A 19,813-nucleotide genomic window follows, 5' to 3' on the forward strand; every position below is an offset into this window, starting at 1 on the left:
CGCTGCTTTTGACGCAGCCCAGGTTGGCTTTCTGGGCTCCGAGCGCACGTTGCCGGCTCACGCTGGTGCAGGGGCCGTGCTGCCACCGGCTGCTCGCCGCGGGGCTGAGCCCCTTGCCCACCCCCGGCACCGGCTGCCGGGCCGGCCCCGGCGCTAGCCCGGGCCGGTGGCCACGCCTCTCCCCGCCGCTCCCCACCGCCGCCGCGCGGTGGCGCCATCGCACCGGAGAGCGCTGCGGGTGCCCCGCGCCGCGCACCGGGCAGCACCCCCCCCCCCCCCCGCCCCCGCTCCCCCCACAACCCCCGCCCCGCCCCGGGCAGGGCGGTGGCACCGGCGGGGAGGGGGCGGCCCGCGCCCCCCGGGACGGGTGCCGAGCCGCGCTCCTCCCCGCGGCGCGGTGGCGGCCCGGGGGGCTGCCGTCGGGGCGGGAGGAGGAGGAGGAGGAGGAGGAGGAAGGGCCCCGGTGGCGGCGGGGGGCAGAGGCGCGCATGGAGCGGCCGGGGAGCAACGGGAGCTGCCCGGGCTGCCGGCTGGAGGGGCGTCCGTCGGCGCGGGCCGGCACCGCCCTGGCGGCCGTGCTCATCTTCACCATCGTGGTGGACGTGCTGGGCAACGCGCTGGTCATCCTCTCGGTGATGAGGAACAAGAAGCTCCGCAACGCCGGTGAGGGCGCGGGGCGGGCGCGGGGGGCGGCGCGGCCGCGCTGCCAACTTGGCGGCGGGCGGAGCGGAGCGGAGCGGCCCCCGCACCTGCGGTACGGCAGCGCTGCCCGCCCGGTGGGAGCCGGCGGGGGTCGGCGGGGGCAGGACCGCAGCCCCTCTCCCTAACACCGGGGCGGGAAGGGGCAGCTCTGCCCCCGGTGAAGGGGTGGCGAGTTGCCGATGAGCCAGAGCAGCACCCGCTCGTCTCTACTCGCCGGCCACCCGAGCCGCCGCCGGGGTTACTCGCTGTCTGTCCCGTACCGCGCCTTCCGTCCGCCAACTTCTCGGAACTTCTCTGTGCCGGAGGCAGCTGCGGATGGAGGAGCCCGGGGTCCCGTCGCGGCGCAGGTAGAGCCCGCGTTCCTTCAGCCTGCTGGGAGAGAGCCAGGAGAGCAGGCGCCGCTCAGGAACACTCCAGGTGCGGGGTCAGGTGCAGAGGAAGGCTGCTCGTATCTTGAAGACGAGCCCGTTACAACGCTGGACGCTTGCTTTTGTGTGCTTGCATGTGTTTTAGCATTTTCAACATACGGCGGCTGTGCTTTAGATGGCCAACTGAAAGCAGAGTGAAGATTTTCCATGTATTTTCCATGGGTAATTTGAAAGTCTGCTTTGGAGCCTTAGGTATTGACCTCCCTAATGAATTAATCTAGGAAGATTGTTAAGTTGATACTGATATTAACCACTTTTAAAAAGGCTGTATTTTTGAGGTGTAATTTTTCTTTTTTTTTACCTTTAGAGTCTTGTTATTTTAGCAAAGAAATAACACTGGATATAAATCTTAGCAAAGAAATAGCACTGGATATAAATTGCTCTGTAAGGAGTTTCGGCTAGTCAGTGTAGTGCTGCTTAAAACGTACCGCAGAGCGTTTAGCGAAGGACTACGCTGCTGTCCACTTTTACAGCGAAAGACATAAAACGAGCTTCGGTTTTTCAGCTTGTAAAATGGTTTTGATGAAATATCTCCAGTGTTTACGGTGTGTAAGACAAAGTTGTAAGCATTTTGGAGGTGCTGATGTCTCTCTGTCTCTCTCGGTCTTCTGTAAGTATGGAGTAACTCCACAGAGTTCAGTAAAAGTAGCTGATGAGTAAGGCTGACGGGATGATTCCCTTCCAGTACTTTTAACATTTGGTTGTGTTGTTAATGACATCACACAAATGGCTATTGGCTTGGGCAGGCATTGGACGCAGTGACTTCGACCACTGAGTTGCTCTCTAACTGGCACAAGGAATGCGGCTCATAGTAGCCACAATGCACAAACAGGCTGTACTGGGTTTATGAGAACTTCAATATAGTTAGGAAAGGTATTTTCCACTCTCTTCAGCTTTGCTTTAAAATGTGAGTGCTGTGAGCTTGTGATCAGTGGTTCTGGAAAAGAAAAATAGAGACACCCTTCCCTTCTCCTCAAGATAACTAGTGGTTTATGTTATCTGGCTGGTTGGGCAGCAAGCAGATTTGAACCTATTTAGCTACTTTTATCACCTTTCAAATTGTTAATCACGTGAATGCATTTCATGTCTTAAGGCTGCCTCTGCTGTGAGTTGAGTTAAAGTTCCTGGGAAAGTGAAAAAGGACAGCTTTCTCTTGAAGTGACCGTGGAGATATTTTCAAAATCTTAATCCTTGTCAGTAGCTTGCTGTTTGCTCCAACACACAAAAAAAACCCCCAACACATGTGAAATCTTTGTTAACCTCCCTGATTTGAGGGGAGGTGGCTCTCGTTGCACACAGAACTCAGGTGTGATTAGTGGGGAGTTCAGCGGTATGTGCTTTGAAGTGGTGGTAGGTGTCAAGAGACCCGTCCTGCTTTGTTGACCTGAGCATCGTTCCTCTTTCCATCAGCAGCCTAAACTGGGAATGCCTTTGCCAAGTCACTAGAGGGGTTCAGCAGCAGGAAAGCAAGGTGGTCAGACAGATGGTGGTGGACTGAAGTTAAGTAAGGTAAAACCTCTAACCAGCATCTAACTGTTGTCATCTTGTCTTGCTGAAAACATTGTGTGTGTTTAGGATGGTCAGACAATACCCTGCATCTGTCCATGTTGGGAAGCAAGTGGGCTCTTTGCCTCCCTGGGTGCGGAATGAGAAACCAGGGGGCTCAGCTCAGCTCGTGCTCCTCCTGACACGCGAGCAGCACCTGGAGCACAGCAGCCAGGTGGAAATCCTTTGGACAAAGAGTTTCTCTGCTCATGTTCAAACCTACCTTAAGCCAGTACAATAAATGAAAAGAACATGCGTTATGGATGTGTCAGCTCTTGCCAAATCCTGGAAGTGCCAAGCCCTCTTCCTGGAGCAAGCTCACAGGGAAGATAGCGTGAGCCCAACTACGAGGTCGTCCAGCTGGAGCTAAAACTGTACCCGCTGGATTCAGGCGGGGATGTGACACTGGCACTGCTTCAGTAGCTGTGGTGGGTGATCGCTCTTGTGGGGATGGAGTTTGTGGTCCATCACCCTGGGCCTCTCTGCAGTACTTGGCACGCCTCAGCACCGCTGCGCAGCCTGTAGCTGCAGTGGGCAGAGAGAATGAGTGTGGCTGTCAAGACCCTCGTGTCTCACAAGGGGTACTCTCACCGGTGTGATCAACTGCCTGGAGAACATCAGCAGTTGCCCCGAGCTGAGTGAGCGGAAGGAGGTGAGTGATGCCTGTGGGCAGAGGAAATCCGGATTCACTGAAAGCCTCAGGCTTCCTCCGCGGTGGACACTTCACGTCCACAGTTGGTTGTTCAGTCAGTCATACTGGAGAACCGCTGGCCTTAAGCTTTCCTACAGTAATGTCCAGCTACCCGGACACTCGGAGCTGCCTGTACAGTCTGAGAGCTTCAAACAAAGCTCTGGGCTTTGGTCCCTATGTCCAGAGTGCAGGACACTTAAATTGCAGGACACTAAATTTAAATGGTTGAGGGTAAAGGGCATAGAGAATAACTCTCTGCTCCTCTGGCAGGAGAGACGTCTGTATGACTTTGTGGGAGGCAGGTGAGAAGGGGTGAACTTTTTTGGCAGCTGAAAGCCTTCACAAATCTGGCCACCCTGCTGTCCCAGCACTGGTGGAGTTTAAAAGCAAAAGGCCTGACCTCTAAAACTTTCCAAGAGAAATCACTCCACTACTCTTTCCCTCTGGGAGGAGTAATGAATGGCGGGTGGGTGTTGGTCTGTGCCGTGTTGTTACTGGAAGGTGCTCAGAGCGCTGAGCACAGATTAAGGCCCATGTAGGAGATAGTATGAATGAGCTGGTGCTGGTGCAGAAGCATGACCAACCGAAGGCTGCTGACATGGCTGAGTTCATCGTTTTACATTTGTGGGTCCTGCTGGCTTTACGAGTGTGAAAACCTACGCTGAAACCAGCCGATATTTGGCAATGAGTTTAGCCTGCTCTTTGGGCAGAGGGTCTTCAAAGACCCGTCTCTAGCTCTCCTCAACTTGCTGCAAACTTAGGCACGCGGCCAAAACGTGCGTTCCCTGAAAACCCACGTCTCCCACCAGCGCTGCCTTGGAGCTTCCCGTGCAGAGAGCGATTTCTGCCGCCTCGAGGGTCCCTTGCCCTCCTGGAAACGTCGTCTCTCCGGGGAGCCGAAACCACCGTGGGGGCAGGCGGCGCAGGTATAGCTCTAATGAGGTCACCGGGCTCAACCGGCTTTTAATCCTCTGGATGTACACTATACGCTGATGTTTGCATAGCGCGGGGGATTTTGTTCTTAGACTGTCACAGCAGCCAAAGTCAAGCATCACACACAAGTCTGCCTGTATTATGTCAACACGGTTACCTTTGTCAGCCAAATGCGTACTCTTGGAAGAAATACCAGATCAGTTTGACAAGCCCTCCGACCAGAAAGCTGTGTTGACGAGCACTAATGGTGTTTCTGTCCCCTAATACTCTGCCTCTGCCGGGTACCGCAGGGAGGGCAACCAGCCTGCGCTTCCTGGGTCAGGCCGTTTGCCCTCGGAAAATATTGGCACAAGGCAAAGTTTTTGTTTGCTTGAGTGGGGTTTTTTATTTATTGTTCCAAGACCTCTGGAACTTCCTGGCTGGCCTGGGACATGTTTCTATTCGTTGTTATATTTAAAAGTCAACGTTAGGGATTTGGTGGGCTCCTTCATCCGCTCTGACCTGCAGGTTTTCTAGTTACAGATGTGAGGAATGGTTAGCGGACGGTGGGGGTGTTGTCCCAGCTCGCTGCTGCAATTCAGAGAATCTTGTTACAGCAGAGATATAAGTCATCCTTATCTGCAAACAGAAAAATAAATGCTTGTACTTTCTACATCTTCTGTATCAGGATAATTTCACCATATTTTTTAGCATCAAGCCTATTGTGTTGATTGAGTGTTGCCTTTTTCCTGACATAGCTGTTGCCATTAGTTTCATGTTACCTTTTAGCTTTCTTTATAAAATGTCACGATTTCCAGCTACTAATTTTATAGTGTGTTTTCTATTTGTTATGTATTTTATTTGTTTCCTACTTTGGCTCTTGTCTTAAAAAAATTCTTATTTTAAACAAAATAAACTTTTTTGAATATAGTATTGCTTTTTTTGGGGGGGAGGGGGGAAATGCGGGCTCCACTAAGGCATCTTTAAACATCTCCCAGGGAGCAGTGTCCCATGTGCTTATATTTAGGTGTTTTCTCTCAGTTATTTTTGTGTCTGATTGTTTCCAGTTTTGGGAAACTGACCTTTTAGAGACATTGCATTGAATCGTGTTCTGTTTCCTTATCTCAGATGCAGTTGAGAGCTGTGATTCATTTTCTTACAGCTATTGCAGGATTTCCTTGTCCTAGAAAGCTATCCGTTATATGTAGGTGTGTTGAGATTTACTTTTTTTTTTAAAATTTTTTTAAATTTTATTTTTAGGACCACAAACCCTCCAGCATCTGCCACAAGCCTGAAATGACATCTTTTCTTTCTGTACGTTGCGGGTAGATGCTTCCATGATCTGCTCATCTGTTCGGCTGATTCATTTGTCTGTGGGCAACTCCCACCAGCCCTTCTGATTTTCCCAGCCTCTGGCCCTCCGAAATGCCGAGGACTCTGCAGCAGGTGTCCGTCCTTTCTGCTGGGTTCCGTTGAGGGAAACGTGCTGGTTGTCGATGAAACAGTTTGGAGGTTGCTAGGACTCTAGGGGACCCCGGAGCTGCACCCCTGTCCCCGCTCCCTGGGTTGTTTAATGCGGAAGGGTGGCGCTGAGCACCCCCTTGCTCCCCAACGGGGATGGATGCCTGTGACATCAAATGGGTGAGCTGCTGGCAGATGGGCTTGCTGTTGCTTCTCCGCTGTTGGGGGGGAATAATCCATGACAGTGTTTGCTTTTAGCTTCGTTATGGACTCGCTCAACTGGACGGTGATGAATTTGCCCTATCAAGCTGCCTGCTAGCGATGCTCCCTGTGCCATCAGCCATGGGAATGTCAGCTGCAGCGATGGGGCTGCTCCGGGGGAGCCTGGCTGGGGCTTGGCATGGTAACGGCACGGGCTGTACGGTTGGTGCAGTTGTTGGAAGTGGTTGGTTGTGTGGGCAGCGGGGGTGTACCTGGTGGAGCAGGCGTGCTGGCGGGGATGTCTTGGTCCCTCGCTGCATCTCTCTTCTGCAGCCCCCTGCCCCTGTGGCTCTGCAGGGGGGTGCTGGAGCAGGGCCACTGGCTGCCGGAGGTGGGAGAAGTGGGAGTGACAGCAGGATAAAATTTGTGAGAATATTAATTTGGATTAAAGCGAGTCCAGAGGAGGGGCATGATGAGAGGGCTGGAGCACCTTCTCATATCAGGACAGGCCGAGAGAGTTGGGGTTGTTCAGCCTGGAGAAGAGAAGGCTCCAGGGAGACCTTAGAGCCCCTTCCAAGTCCCCAAAGGGGCTCCAGGAAAGCTGGGGAGAGACTCTGGATCAGGGAGGGGAGCCATAGGGAGAAGGGGAACGGTTTTGAACTGAAAGAGGGTAGATTTACATTAGACATTAGGAAGAAATTATTTACAGTGAGGGTGGTGAGGCACTGGAACAGGTTGCCCAGAGAAGCTGTGGCTGCCCCATCCCTGGAAGTGTTCAAGGCCAGGCTGGATGGGGCTTTGAGCAGCCTGGTCCAGTGGGAGGTGTCCCTGCCCAGGGCCGAAGGGGTGAACTAGATGATCTTTAAGGTCCCTTCCAACCCAAACTATTCTATGATTCTATGAAAGCGTGAGCTTTAAGTGTAATAGTAGTGTAAAGTGGAGGACAGTCTTTATCTGTTTTTTCCTAGAGGGTGATTTGCCCAGTGAGACACGGAAGAATGGTGCTTTGCTTGGTCCATGGCACAGCCCCGTGGCCACGCTGATTTGGAGAGGTCTCTGACAGCATCGCCTTCATGTGCTCCAGCTTTGGTGGGGGTTCAGGTCGTGTTCCCACCTGGACCCTCGCACATCTCTCCTCCCAGCAGTGCTGCGCTGGGCTCCTCCTGGGCTGCGGGAGCTGGAAGGTGCCCGGAGTGCTGAGGAGGGGGCTCAGAGCTGTTGTTCTGCTCGGAGTGGCGTTCGTGGCCCCGCGCTGTGCTGCTCCCATGCTGTGCTTTGGGAGCTCTGGAGGAGCCGGCAGCTCGCTCAGGCATGAGCAGCTCCTAAGTTGTTTTTTTTTTTGGGGGGAATACAGTAACTTCAGAAATATTTCTAAATTGGTCATTTGTACAGCTCCATAGGGGATCCCGAGGGGATTCCATACTATCAACTGTGTGAGGTCAAAGCCACCAATTTTTATTTTTGCTTTTTTTTTTTTGCTATTTTTTTCAGGAAAAAAACCCCAACTTCCTTACAGTTCATATAGATGTGAGTATTTTTAAGAGTGCTGGCTCTCAGAAGCCCTTTCGTGAGACTTTGCGGCACTTTCAGCAGAAATCTCCACTCCCCCCACTCCCACACGCTGGGTTTTGGGACAACCCCCGTTTGGAGCAGGGCTTGAACACAGCACCGTAGGTTGCGGATGTGCGGCTGGGGAAGGGAATGAAAGTACTGTTAGTCACTCTGTAAGTCAGCGGTGCTCGGCATGCACTTCAGGCGTACCGGTGGTTTGATAGCCAGATGGTATGTGGTCAAGTGAGTGATTATACCATAAATACATGATTTGAGATAAATGAATCAGGTTTCCACTAGAAACAGTAACTCTGGCATTTCTGAAATAAGGAATATTTGTCTTTGCAAAGTGTTCAACAAAAGTTTTGTTACGTGTTGGTGCAGGTCTCTATACAGTTACCCTCAAATTAGTTCAAACAAAAATCCTCTGATCAGGAAGATCTGCGTCTTGTATAATGCAAAACAACACCCTGCCTCCCTGGGGGGGCCACCCTGTGGACCTCGACAAGTGTTAGCAAGCCAGGTGCAGCCTGATGCTGAGCTCCCTTTCTCCCTCTCTGAATCCTTCCCCCCCCTTTGCCCTTCTTTGCCTCTAGCAAAGGCTTTTCGTTTTTTCCTTTCAGCCCCAAAGTGCATTACTGCCCCAGGACTTGATGTTCCTGCAAGATCTGGAGAGATAGAGAGATTCAGATAATAGCGAATAATTGATTACCTTACAGCCAGTCCTTCAGCACAGGCTGGAACGTCTTTCGGGAAGAGGGAAGGTGGGCATACGTGCTCAAAGTAGCTGTACCCTGTGTGACTTGTGGAGTGACGAATTAAAAGGCTTTAAAAGACAACTATCACATGATGGCCTATAAATAAAATGGAAATTAATTCAGAAACTTTTTTTGTTTGCTTTTTTTTTTCATTTTCCTTGCAATTTGTTTGCTTTTCTTTCTCTGTACAAGACGTTTAATCCCCTCCAAGTCCATCCCACAGCAGAGAGCAGGGGCAGAGGAGAACAGGACCGTCCTTTGGGCTGGCTGGCAAGCAGAAGACTGCGCCACAGTCCCAGGACACTCGGGTCCCCGACGCCCTGGTCTGACAGGACTGCTCTTTGTGGAAGATATAGAAGGAAACCTGTTGTGTAGCTTTGTCATGTTTAACTATTCTCATTCCTGAAAGTTGGGGTGAGAACCAGTGAGTCCCTGTCTTCTGAGACCGTCCACTTGATGTCTCCTGTTGAGAGACCTCAGATCTTGCTTTGTTGAACCATCCCCAGCGTCACTTTCAGATGTCATGTTGACAAATGCTGCGATGGCCGTGGGGGACTGAGGTCCAGCAGCCCAGGGTCTGACCTGCCGTGAATCCCTGCTTGTCTTAGATGCAACACTTGCAGTCCTGGGCTTGGTCCTGGGTGAAGTTCAGGTGCAACTGCCCAAGAATGAGTGTGTCACGGCTGTGGATCCTGGGCCAGCAAGAAAGGATCCAGGTAGACGTGGGTTTGGTGAGGCCTGGGGCAGGAGGATGTGCAGAAGGAGTGGGAGGCGGCGGTGGTGGTGGGGATAGGTGGGAATGCTGATGGAGTGGTGGGAATCCAAGCACAGTGGGAGGAGCGGTGGCAGGATGTGCCAACCCCAGCCAAAGAGAGCAAGGGCGGGCGGGAGGATGCTCAGACTCATGGAGCTGCTCCTCTTCCCCGTCCTGAGGGGAAAGGTGGGGAGAAGAGGCATCTCTGCCTGTTGCAGACATTTATCTTTGACAGTGAGAGCAGGTGGGCTCAAGAGAACCTGATGTCTTCTGGGAGGGAATGTAGCTGGCCCCCTGGGTGCCGAGTTGGCACGCAGCCTGCAGTTCCCATGGGCTCTGCGAGCCGTAAGTTAAATGGAGTCTACTGTATTTCATCGTACTCCTGGCCCTGTGTCTGGCCTTCAGATCTCAGCTGTGAGTTTTATTTCTGCAGATATTGCAGTAGAAAGTAGAGCAAATTGAATATTAATGGGGTGGGTGAAAAGCACAGCAGAGTCCCGTTTGGATCCATTAGGAACGGGAGCCCTGGCCCAGAAGCCAGGGCACGGGCTGCCCCCATGAGCCAAGATGGGGGGAACGGGGCTCTCCTCTGGTTTTAGCTCTGTCCTACATGTGCGGAGATTCACAAAGAGGGATTTAGGAAAAGGAGATGTTCTCCAGGTGCTCCAGGATTTTCCAGTGACTTGTGCAGGGTGACTAACTTGCTTTCCTATGTGCTGCGTGGTGAGGAGAGCCTATTAATTCAGGTGACCACAGAAACTTAAGCCAGCCCTGGGACTTGCATCTGAAGATGGCATAAGAGGGTTTGTGGAGTGGGCAGCAGGCAGAGAAGGTAAGAGGGAATAAAAGACTGGGGTCCTAGTGCATGGGAATGGGTTTGGGCTCTGCTTTTAGGACGGAACTGCTGGAGACCGGGAGATGATCTGTGCTCAGGGATGGTTCTTCTGTACCTACCCAATCCACCTACTTATTCTGTTTGTGTCTGCTGGCCAGTTTCAATGGCAGGAGCCATCCAGATCTCACCATCCTCCCACTTCTTCTTTGGCCCTGAGTCCCGTCTGCAGGCTGCTGAAATATTCTTGCCTGGCCTTTTTAGTGCTGTGCATTTGCCCTCCCAATGTGTTTGTCAGCACTCAGCTTTGGGGCTTGCTGGGGCCAATGGAGAGTCCCTGGCTCGGAGGAGAGATGAGTCACGCCAGCATGGGCAGGAGGAATCGGGGCTCGCCCATGTGGTGGGCGGGGGAAGAGCTGATGGGAGCTCTGTTCAAGGCATGCTGACAGAGGAGGGAAGAGCTGGGGACGTTGAGGGAGGCGTGCAGGGCTCCCCTGTCCCAGAGGGAATGGTGAGGCAGGGATGGCAGTGCCGCAGCACTTCCCCTGCACTGCTGTCTGTTTCCAAGCAAAACCTAGTGTTGTTCTTGGCTGGTTCCTAGGAAAATGGATTATACCGTATTCAAAATATTCACTCCTGGATTTAATAATATTGCGAAAATAACTTAAACGTATTTCTTTTAGAACCTTATGGTATTCCATGGAAATGCTGTCTATCTGCTGGGGTTGCCAAGCACGTACTCCAAAACCAACGTTCATGCAAGTCATTGCCCTTCTAAATAGAAGGGGCGAACAATAGCCTGTGTCAGTAGCTTTGGCCCTGTGCTGTCTGAGGACAATGGCTGTGCATCGTACCATTCACTACCTATAGCTTTTCACCAAAGTTTCCTGGGTCATATCTCTGTGTCGACATAGCTACAGAGGTGCCCTGGGGAGCAGAGCCAGGGCTGAGTGACTGTGTGTCCTTCCTTTACGACTGCACCTTTCCCAGGTCAATTTGTTCTTCAGTCTCTACATGTCAAGGTCCTCATCCTTTACTTTGACATGCTCTAGAACTTTCTGGAAGTTGCCTCAGTTGTGGAGAACAAGGAAGGCGGTGGAAGTCTCTCGACGCTGGCCTGGTGTCTTCTCTGCTAGCCCAAATAAAAGCAAACCCCAGCCCCTGGTATTGATTCCTCAGCCAAGTGAAGCAGCCCAGCCTTATGGCACCCCCAGGCCAAGCCTGTGGCTTTTCTGTGTGGTGGGGGAGGAGGTCAGAGCTGCAATTCAGGACAAGTCTGGCCAATGGTGCCATGAAGGCATGGGCATAAGGTGCATTAACTTTATCTCAAGTACAGTAAACACCCTTTCCAGTTCCTGGTACAGAGACTAAAAGCAAGGCATGACAAGATAAAATATCCCTGGCAGAGGCTTCCAGTAGCATTTGGTGTAGTCTGGAGTCGGCAAAGTTAATGTTCCTGGTTTTTTCTCACACTCAACATTGTCCTCTCTAACACCCCCCTCCCAACCTCCACTCTTCTGACTCCTGGTGGAGGGCAGGTCATGCTCACGCTAACAGTGTCTGTTAATATCTGACTGAAAATATATCTGTCTCCTCTGCGGCTTGCACCATTAGCTTAGTTACAAATGGCCAGTGTGATCTCAGTGTCTCAATGAACAGCAGCAGCAAAGACGAAGATGAGTTAAAGAGTTATCTGTCCTCTGCTTTCCGTCGCTAGCTCTGCCTGTTTTCTTTCTGGCCTTTCCAAAAATATTGGCACCATCTCCAGGCTTTCCAGTGCTCTGCTTTGCAGGGAGGAATTAAGCTAGTATAAAGTAAACTGTTCCCTTTTATGCAGAGGTAGATGTCGTCAAGTCAGAGATTGTATCTTGGCTTTTCCAAGGGAAGACTAGAAATGAAGGAAACCTTTTCTACTGTACCTAAGTTGTGAGTGTTAAGTCAGCGGCAAGCTCTGCCTTTATGTCTTAGGTCTTATGTCTTTCTACTAATCAGAACTGATTAGGCGAAACTAATTGGACTAAGTTGAAAGCTTGCCGACAAAACCCTTTAAGAGTAGGTGTAGTTGATAGGCACTGAGATGATCAGGTAGTGCAGTATGGATTGCAAGCTCTGCCTCTCCCGTGCTCGTCCATGGGAATTTCTGTAGGGAAGGCAGAAGTGTGGTGCAAGGGCTTGCAGAAAAAGGCACGTGCGATGGGAGAAGGAAGGACTTGTTTAGTGGGAGGCTTTGATAGCTTGACGCTAATCTCGACGAACACAGCCTGCTGCACGGTGCCCTCTTTCAGGGCACTTCTCTCCCAGCTGAGTCCTCCTAAAAGGCAAGTCAGGACAGAGGAGCTGGGAACTGACTCGAGGCAAGACCAAGGTGGGAAAAGTAGGGTTTCCTGCGCAAGGCAAGAGGGAGTAAAACTGGCTTGCCCTGCTTCATTAGGACAATAGACTAATTAGCTAATGAGAGAAGCCTTACCAGTGTGGATGTACCATCGGAAGCCATTAATTAAAAGTCTTGCTAAATCCCAGGCTAGACAAAGCCTTTGACGTTAGTGTGGGAGCAAGAAATAACCACTGGATGAACACCAGCATTGGTGTCCCTTAGCTGACACACAGCCTTCTCCACCTTCTCCACGGAGTCTTTAAAATAATAAATTTGCTTTGGAATAAATTATACAGATATGGAAACAGCAGCGGGCAAGCTACAAACAGGGCTTACAAGGAGCTGGACTGTTTCAGCCTTCCCGTGGCAGCATCTGTTCTTCCTTACTGGTATTTTGACTGCTGTTCTCTCGTTTGTTGTTTCTTTTTTGAGGCAAATTTCTCCCAGGAGAGGCTGGATTTCTTCTGATTGATTGTTAGCTTTACAAAACCAGTTGCTGCCACTGGACTGTTCCTATTGCTTAGATAAACCAGTTTTTCACCATTTTTTCTTACCTTTGAAAGTGGTTCTTTTGCCCATTTGCAACAAATGTGGAAAGACAACCACTTTTCCTCCCGAGTGGAAGGAAGACAAATGATCAAACGCTGACACTTTTTTCCCGGAATGTGATCCGGGTTTGTAATCAACTCTTCTATTTTCCTCTCCCCTGTTTTCAAATGAGTTTCAGTTCCCAGCAACCAGCAAAACTGTCGAATGGACCCCTCCAAGCAGATTTTACCCTATGGTTTAATAACGGGTGTGCACCCGTGTATATGTCTCACTGGTGAGGTTTGCTCATAGAATCATAGAATCATAGAATCATAGAATTGTTGAGGTTGGAAGGGACCTTTAAGATCATCGAGTCCAACCTTTAGCCTACCCTGACAAGAGCCACTTCTAAACCATGTCCCTCAGTGCCCCATCTACCCTTTTTTTAAACACCTCCAGAGATGGTGAATCCACCACCTCCCTGGGCAGCCTATTCCAATGTTTAATAACCCTTTCAGTGAAAAAATGTCTCCTAATATCTAATCTAAACCTCCCCTGACGTAACTTGAACCCGTTTCCCCTCGTCCTATCACTTGTCACCAGGGAGAAGAGGTCAGCCCCCATCTCTCTACAACCTCCTTTCAGGTAGTTGTAGAGGGTGATAAGGTCTCCCCTCAGCCTCCTCTTCTCCAGGCTAAACAACCCCAGCTCCCTCAGTCGTTCCTCATAAGGTTTGTCCTCCAGGCCCCTCACCAGCTTTGTAGCCCTTCTCTGGACACGCTTATGAGGTTTCATGAGGTTTCAATGGTTTGTACTCACAGAAGGCAACAGCTGGCAGAGAGGTGTCAGGCAGGAAGGTAGTTTTGGGGAGGGTGGTTGTGCTGCCAAGTTGTTGTGCACTGTGGTCCTGTGTTTGTTGCCGTATGGCTGTAGGCCTTGGGCGATACCCCCGTGTTGCACGGGTCCTTACTGCAAAGCTGGCGAGCTGTTGTGCCAAGCCCTTAGCCATGGGCTGTCCTGAGCTGTGGTAAAATGCCCCCCCCAAACTGGGGTGGAAGGATACAGCACGTCAATGAAGACGAATTGCTGAGCGCAGCCCTTTAGCTGGTTTAGCTTTCTGCCGTCTAAGATGAGTTCATTTTGAAATAGAAAGCCGACCGGTTATTCTGCACCGCGTAACCCAAGAAAAGCACTTCTTTTTTTAAAGGAGAAGAAACAGACAAGCCAATTCCTGCAAAGCACAAATTTTGTGCGTGTCCCTCCACACACCTCTAGTTCTGCTGAGACTGCTCTTTCTCTGGGGAAACCAAGAAGGGGTGAAAGGACCTGTGAAAGGTCTGGGGCATCTAAATGCGTTTGGTTGCTGACTGCAGGGTGAGGATGCCAGCGCAGGTGGGTGCCTGGCAGCATATTGCACTTCTGTCTTTGGAAACCCAGCGGCCTTTTTTGTTCTGATGGGTCTTGGACTTTCCTCAAAGCAGGGTTCTCGGTGTGCGCCGAATCCTTTTTAAAGTAAGTGGGTGGGTTTTGAATTGGCAGCCCTGCGGCTGAAGGCTGGAGTGCCGCTGTGCTGGAGCACCAACGTATGAGCTGCCACGCTGACGGGGGCTGCAGAGCTTGGCACGTCGCTGTCGGGAGTGCAAGACGATGCACGTAACGTGTGTGATGTCCGTGTATAGGGTATTGAGCCTTGTCCTGTTCTCCTTCCTGTGGGGAAGGAGAGTTGGGGGAAAACAGGGTGGATTCAGGAAGGAGAATGACTCTCTCCCTCCTGAGCATCCTAGAGCTCAAAATACTTGAACATCTTTCCTGTAATGGGAAGATAGGTACTTTGCAATCGTGCTAAAAAGATAAAAGACTTCTGATTTGGCACCTTTTGTCCTTTGGACTGGTGCCGACTTCAAGGCAGGCGAGGTATCTGCTGGAGTGGCCTTGGAGTGGCACAGGAATAGCAACAGGGGAAACTGGAGTGGAAATTCCCTGCAAAGTTGGTAAAAGGAGAGCCTGGAGCTGAAATGTCATTCAGTTGCAAAAGAGACGAAAGTAGCTTTTACTTGAATACAGCCCCTTTCTTATACCTCTGCCTGTGATCTTTATGGCTGTGCATTTGTCAAAAACGGTTTTCAGTTTCCTGTTGTGGGGGGCGTCAGTAGTTAGAAAGCTCTTGTGCTGGCTTTCTGGGAAGCTGGAAATAAAACCCAATGCTATTGATATTCCTGCCACCAAACCGTGCCTGGCAACTTTGATTCTTATCCTTCACACTTGGGAAAGTAAGACAGAAGATGTGATTTCTTTAGCGTGGTGACAAGCTGTGGACTGTAACAGGCGCATCCTTTCCAGGGAAACGCTGCTGGGCGAACACATTTCAGACCCACTATGTGCTGCTTTCTCTGTCTGAGACAAGGGGAGTTAGAGCTGTGTCCGTCCCGTCATCAGGTTTACTTTATTTCTGTCAGAAATGCCTAGTTTGCGTTTTGACAGATGCATCAGGGATAACGCTTCTTCCTCTGGAGTACTGCTGGTGTTGGGACGTGAGACCGATAGATCAGCTGCCCGTGGAGCTGTGGTTTCGCCCGCATTGCATTAGTTTCTCTGCCTTATTCCTTCTCCCCTCTTTTAAAGTTATTTTACTTTTAAGTGCTTTTCCAAGCTGTAGAAAGCTACGGACATTCAGAAACTCTCAACCTCCACCGCAGAGAATACAATACTTCTGCATTCTCTATCAACAAGTGTTTTATAATTCATTATTCCAGTAACACCTAAGTTTTCAAGCATTTATTGGTTGTTTAAATATATTAATTCTATGAATTCAGAACGTACGTGTCTGCTAATGCGTCAGATCTGTTCCTTATGCCTCTTGTGTTTCCCCGGCTTCCTCACAATCATGCTGTATTAATTGCTTCAGTGATTAACAGTGTCTGCCTACAATTGTGTGGGGAGTATCTTGAGGAGTAAGAAGCCAGCTAAAAGTCAAAGCAGGGCAAGGCAATCTCGATATGGAATTCGAAAGTGCTGCAGAATTGCACCTAAAAGAGATCAAACACCTCTGTTTCGAAAGCTGCTCTGTCCTTTTCCCTTCCCTGTGAGCAGTAAATGACCTGCACTGAAACGGTTCAGGTGAGCAATGAAACACATCTATATGTAAGCAGCAAAAAGACAGAAATAGACAAAATGAGTCCAAAATGATTTTGTGAGGCGGCTTGGAGCCTTCTAACTTAAGGTCTGTGTTCTGAATCGCTGTGCAGAAAAATAACCCTTTTTCCATGTGAACGGATTTGGATAGGCTTTAAAAGGAAAGAGTGACACGAAGTGCGGCGCTTGGGTTGGCCTTGTGATGAGGACACACTGTCTTTTGGGGTCACCTCTACCGCCATCCTCCCAGTCTTCCTGTGGCGCTCCCTTGGAAGTGGGCCAAGACAGCTTCACACTGGGAAGCGATGTAAAGCCAACGAGCAGGGTTTCACAGCATGGAAAATATTTGCTCTCTTCTGCCAGCCTTCTCCTTCCTTTTCCTTAATCTCTGAACATCTCCATGCATAATCTCTCCTATAATTATGACCAAATTGGAACGAAGATTCTATTTGCTCATATGACTTTGATTCTCTTTCACTTACGTTAAAAGATGGATTTTTATTTGCCATTGTTTGAAGTCAGGAATGTAGTGTGTGTTTAAAAAACACAGACAAAACCAACCCTTTTTCTGTTTTGGAGTTGGGGGGAAGCAGCCAAACCACACCCTGTGTTCAAGACTTCCCAAGTATTTGAGCGAAAGTAGAATTGTCTGTAAGGAGTTAAGCGTGTGGAGTCTTATCTGAGAACTACACAACCTTTTTAGGTAGTCGTGGAAAGGAAAGCTCTGGGGTGTGTGTCCGGTTTGCAGCCCAGCTCTGGGACATCTGTTCTGCAAAGCGGCACCCGGGGAGGTGCAGGGATTTGTATGAACGTGCATCCCTGCTCCGTCCCTTTAGCCTGAGCTGAACAGTGGACTTCTTGCCGATTCATATCCAGATGCTTTCTTGAAATCTGCTGGTTAAAGAAACAAAAAATTGCACCCGTAGGATGCCAGTACATCATCCTAGCTCATGGCTTTATCTAATTCAACTTTTGATTTAGATTCTAATTTCTCCCACTGTTCAGAAAACTTCCCTGAACAAGGAGCAGGAAAGACTATGGAAAGCTGCGCACTTGTTGACTCTAGCGGCCCAGCCCTCTACAATCTTATTCCTCATCTAATTAGCAAAGCAAGATAACTAGTGGGTTACATTTTCTATAGACTCACTGGAACCCGCTGTCTTGCAGGGTTGCACAGAGCAGGTTGGAAGTCGGGCAACGCCTCTTCACTTTTACACGCGGCTTCATCTCCTGCTCCGAGTTAGATAAAAGGCGTATAATAGGGAGCAGGTATTACTCATGCCAACTTTACACATTCTTGGCTATCATGCTCCTTTTAGGAATGTTTCCTTCTCCAAAGAGCCAAATAAGAACTGTCATCCTCAAAATGATGACGGATTAAGAAACTGCAACATGGAAATATTAGGAGAGGGAAAAGCATGTGGCCCTTATAAAGGGCTGTAGCAGCTGTGGAAAACAAAACAACTGGACTTAGTTCCTGGAGATGTCTTTAAAAATTCAAACATGAAGTAGCCCAAGAGGAGCTGGTTGTACAGCTGTGTACATCATCGATGGTGCAATCCGGTTTTGCTCAGCATCCAACACCTTCAAGCCAAAACTTTGGGGGAGTTTCAGTAAGAAAAGTACGTTGTAATTACTTAGCAGTTCAAAAGGTATTATTTCTCGTCAGAAGTGTATCTGGCCAAATTGTAAAGGCTTTTTTCTTTTCTTCCATGGCTAGTTTTGTTTTAGACCTTTGCAACGAAGCCAGTAAAGCCAGGCTTTTTTGCTTGAGAAAGTAGAGGAAGGTACTGCAGATTAATCAGCAAGGCTGGAAGTATTTTATTAACACCATGGGGGAAGCCCGATTCTGATTTATTTGCAGAAATTTCACAATTTGGCAGTGCTTTTTGGCAGACTTCCTCTTGATTTTCAAATGGCTGGATATTAGGATCGTTCCGAGTAGAAAGCTTTGTTTGAATGTGAACTTCAACTATACGTTTCTTGTGAATCTTGAGATTCTTAAGATTCTTGAGATCTTAATGCACACACATATATATTTGTTAAGAGTTTGGAAGAAACCAGTAGTTACTGATCAATGTAGTTGGTGTTTTAATTCACGTATCTGTTCTAAATAGAACTTTTCCAAAAGCTTCTGTCCAAGTTTAAATGGGCTGTTTATAGCAACCAGCCAATAATACAATATACTCAGCAAAATGTGCTGAGCGTATGAAACAAGCAGGGCTATTAAGCCATGAATAAATCATTGGTTCACATCAGCTTGCACTAACGATAGTGCCCATTTAAAGAAAATGTACCATGTAATTCAAAGTGTTTCAGAATTAATAATAATAATTACATTCTTAATCACCAGGAGGCAATGTTTCTTTCCCTTGCAGCCGAGGAAACCTTAGTAAATGCAGGATTTATACTTCTCTAGATGTAAGCCTCTAATTTCTCCTTATCAATTGTATTGGACACGTGCCGTTGTGGAATTATTCCCCTCTGCTGAGTCGGGAAAGTCAAAGAAAGATTACAAATTTGGCCTTGCATATTGTTTTAGGAAGAGAAAGGCTTTGACTCTTAGTTTCTCTTCTATGGGGAATTGCCATGTCCAGATTTGGGTTTTGGTGTTTGGAATTGGAACAAAACGTCATAATTCCCTGTAGACTGAAGAAGGTTGATTCCAGCTTGTCAAAAGACTTGGTTACTGCTGAAATACGAAAACATCTATGTGTGCATATAAGGTAAAATTGAATATTAGCATACAGATAAACTGAGATGAAGTAAGCTGAAGCACGTTTACCTATCAAGCTAATTCCTTTCGTCATTTGCTACTGAAAACTCTGTCCGAATATCAGTGTGTTTCCCATGAATATTTTTGGATTTTTCTTTACTTGATAGAGAACACAGCCTTTGAAAAAGCGTTCCTGAAGGCTCCACCGTTAGGACCTGAGCCTCTGGGTCCCCAGCTCTGCCCATGGGGCCACAGCTCCTTCAGCCCATAGGCAGCCATGCCTTAGGGATGCAACGCTCGTCCGTGGGAGGAGTGGCTGGCCGGGATTGGGCAGGAAGCACAGAGGTGACCTTTTTTTCTTACATAATGTCTTGTACAAGGAATCATTCTATAAATTGTGGAGGCTTTGCTTTAGACGAGAAGTGCATCTCATCTGGGTAACCAGGTCTCCTTCAAGTATGGGTGGCTTCTTCCACCCGTTCTGCTGTTTGTCACCTGTGGGAGCCTTGGGCCCGGTGCCGCCCTCACCCAGAGAGACAATGTGGCTTTCTTGGAGATCGCTGAGCTAACCGGGATGTTAGGCTTAAATGATGCAGGCTTATCTTGGAGGAGACTTGTAAAGATCTGTCAGACTTGCAGGCATGTATTTTCTGTGAATATGTCCTAAATCTTTTCTGGCCACTGTTCAAGTGTGGGCTCCTATAGCGTCAGCTCATGCCAGGCACAGCATCTTCCCTTCCTGCCTAGCCTCAGCCATGGCTTCCTGGCATATTTTCTTCGCCATTTAGGTAACTTGTTAAGTGAAAGCTTTGTGCCTCAACTGTCTTGTAAGATTTTCTTACAGATTCACTGTAGTAGGGTGTAAAAGAAAAGGTGCTATGTTTTATAAATATTATAAATGACACTGCTGTGCTTGGCTGCATGTCAGGGAGGAGCGGTCCCTTAAGGCATGTTATCTCCCTGTTGCCCAATATGCGTTTCCTTGAACTTTTCTCTGAGGCAGCTCCTTCTGGCAGCTGTTGACAATGGGGCGCGGGACCAGATGACGCTCAGGTCAGCTTTGATGTGGCTGTTCTTGTGCTGAGAGCGTTCACCAACCCTTTGGTCTCCATGAAGTATGAGAAAGCACTACTTTAACGGACATCTGTGGAGTATTTCAAGGTGGTAAATATTGATGTCATTTACCTGGCTTTCTGAACACTTTTCACTTCTAGTGGCACTCAGAAAG

General features: G+C 49.2%; 1 protein-coding gene across 3 annotated transcripts in view; it reads left to right on the forward strand.

Annotated features, from left to right (window-relative positions):
* Window positions 1-356: 356 nt before the first annotated feature.
* Window positions 357-19,813, forward strand: part of GPR50 (G protein-coupled receptor 50) — a 44,336-nt gene continuing 24,879 nt past the window's right edge. Inside the window, exon 1 of one of the 3 annotated variants that reach the window (XM_063346629.1) lies at window positions 357-663. In XM_063346629.1, the coding sequence (XP_063202699.1) occupies window positions 489-663 (175 nt within the window). In that variant the 5' untranslated portion in view covers window positions 357-488. Of the gene's footprint in view, window positions 1,120-5,645; window positions 5,920-19,813 lie in introns of those variants that run through there. The other 2 variants (XM_063346628.1, XM_063346630.1) reach the window with 2 other exon arrangements.

Source organism: Chroicocephalus ridibundus, chromosome 9, assembly GCF_963924245.1.
Source record: "Chroicocephalus ridibundus chromosome 9, bChrRid1.1, whole genome shotgun sequence".
NCBI lineage: Eukaryota > Metazoa > Chordata > Aves > Charadriiformes > Laridae > Chroicocephalus > Chroicocephalus ridibundus.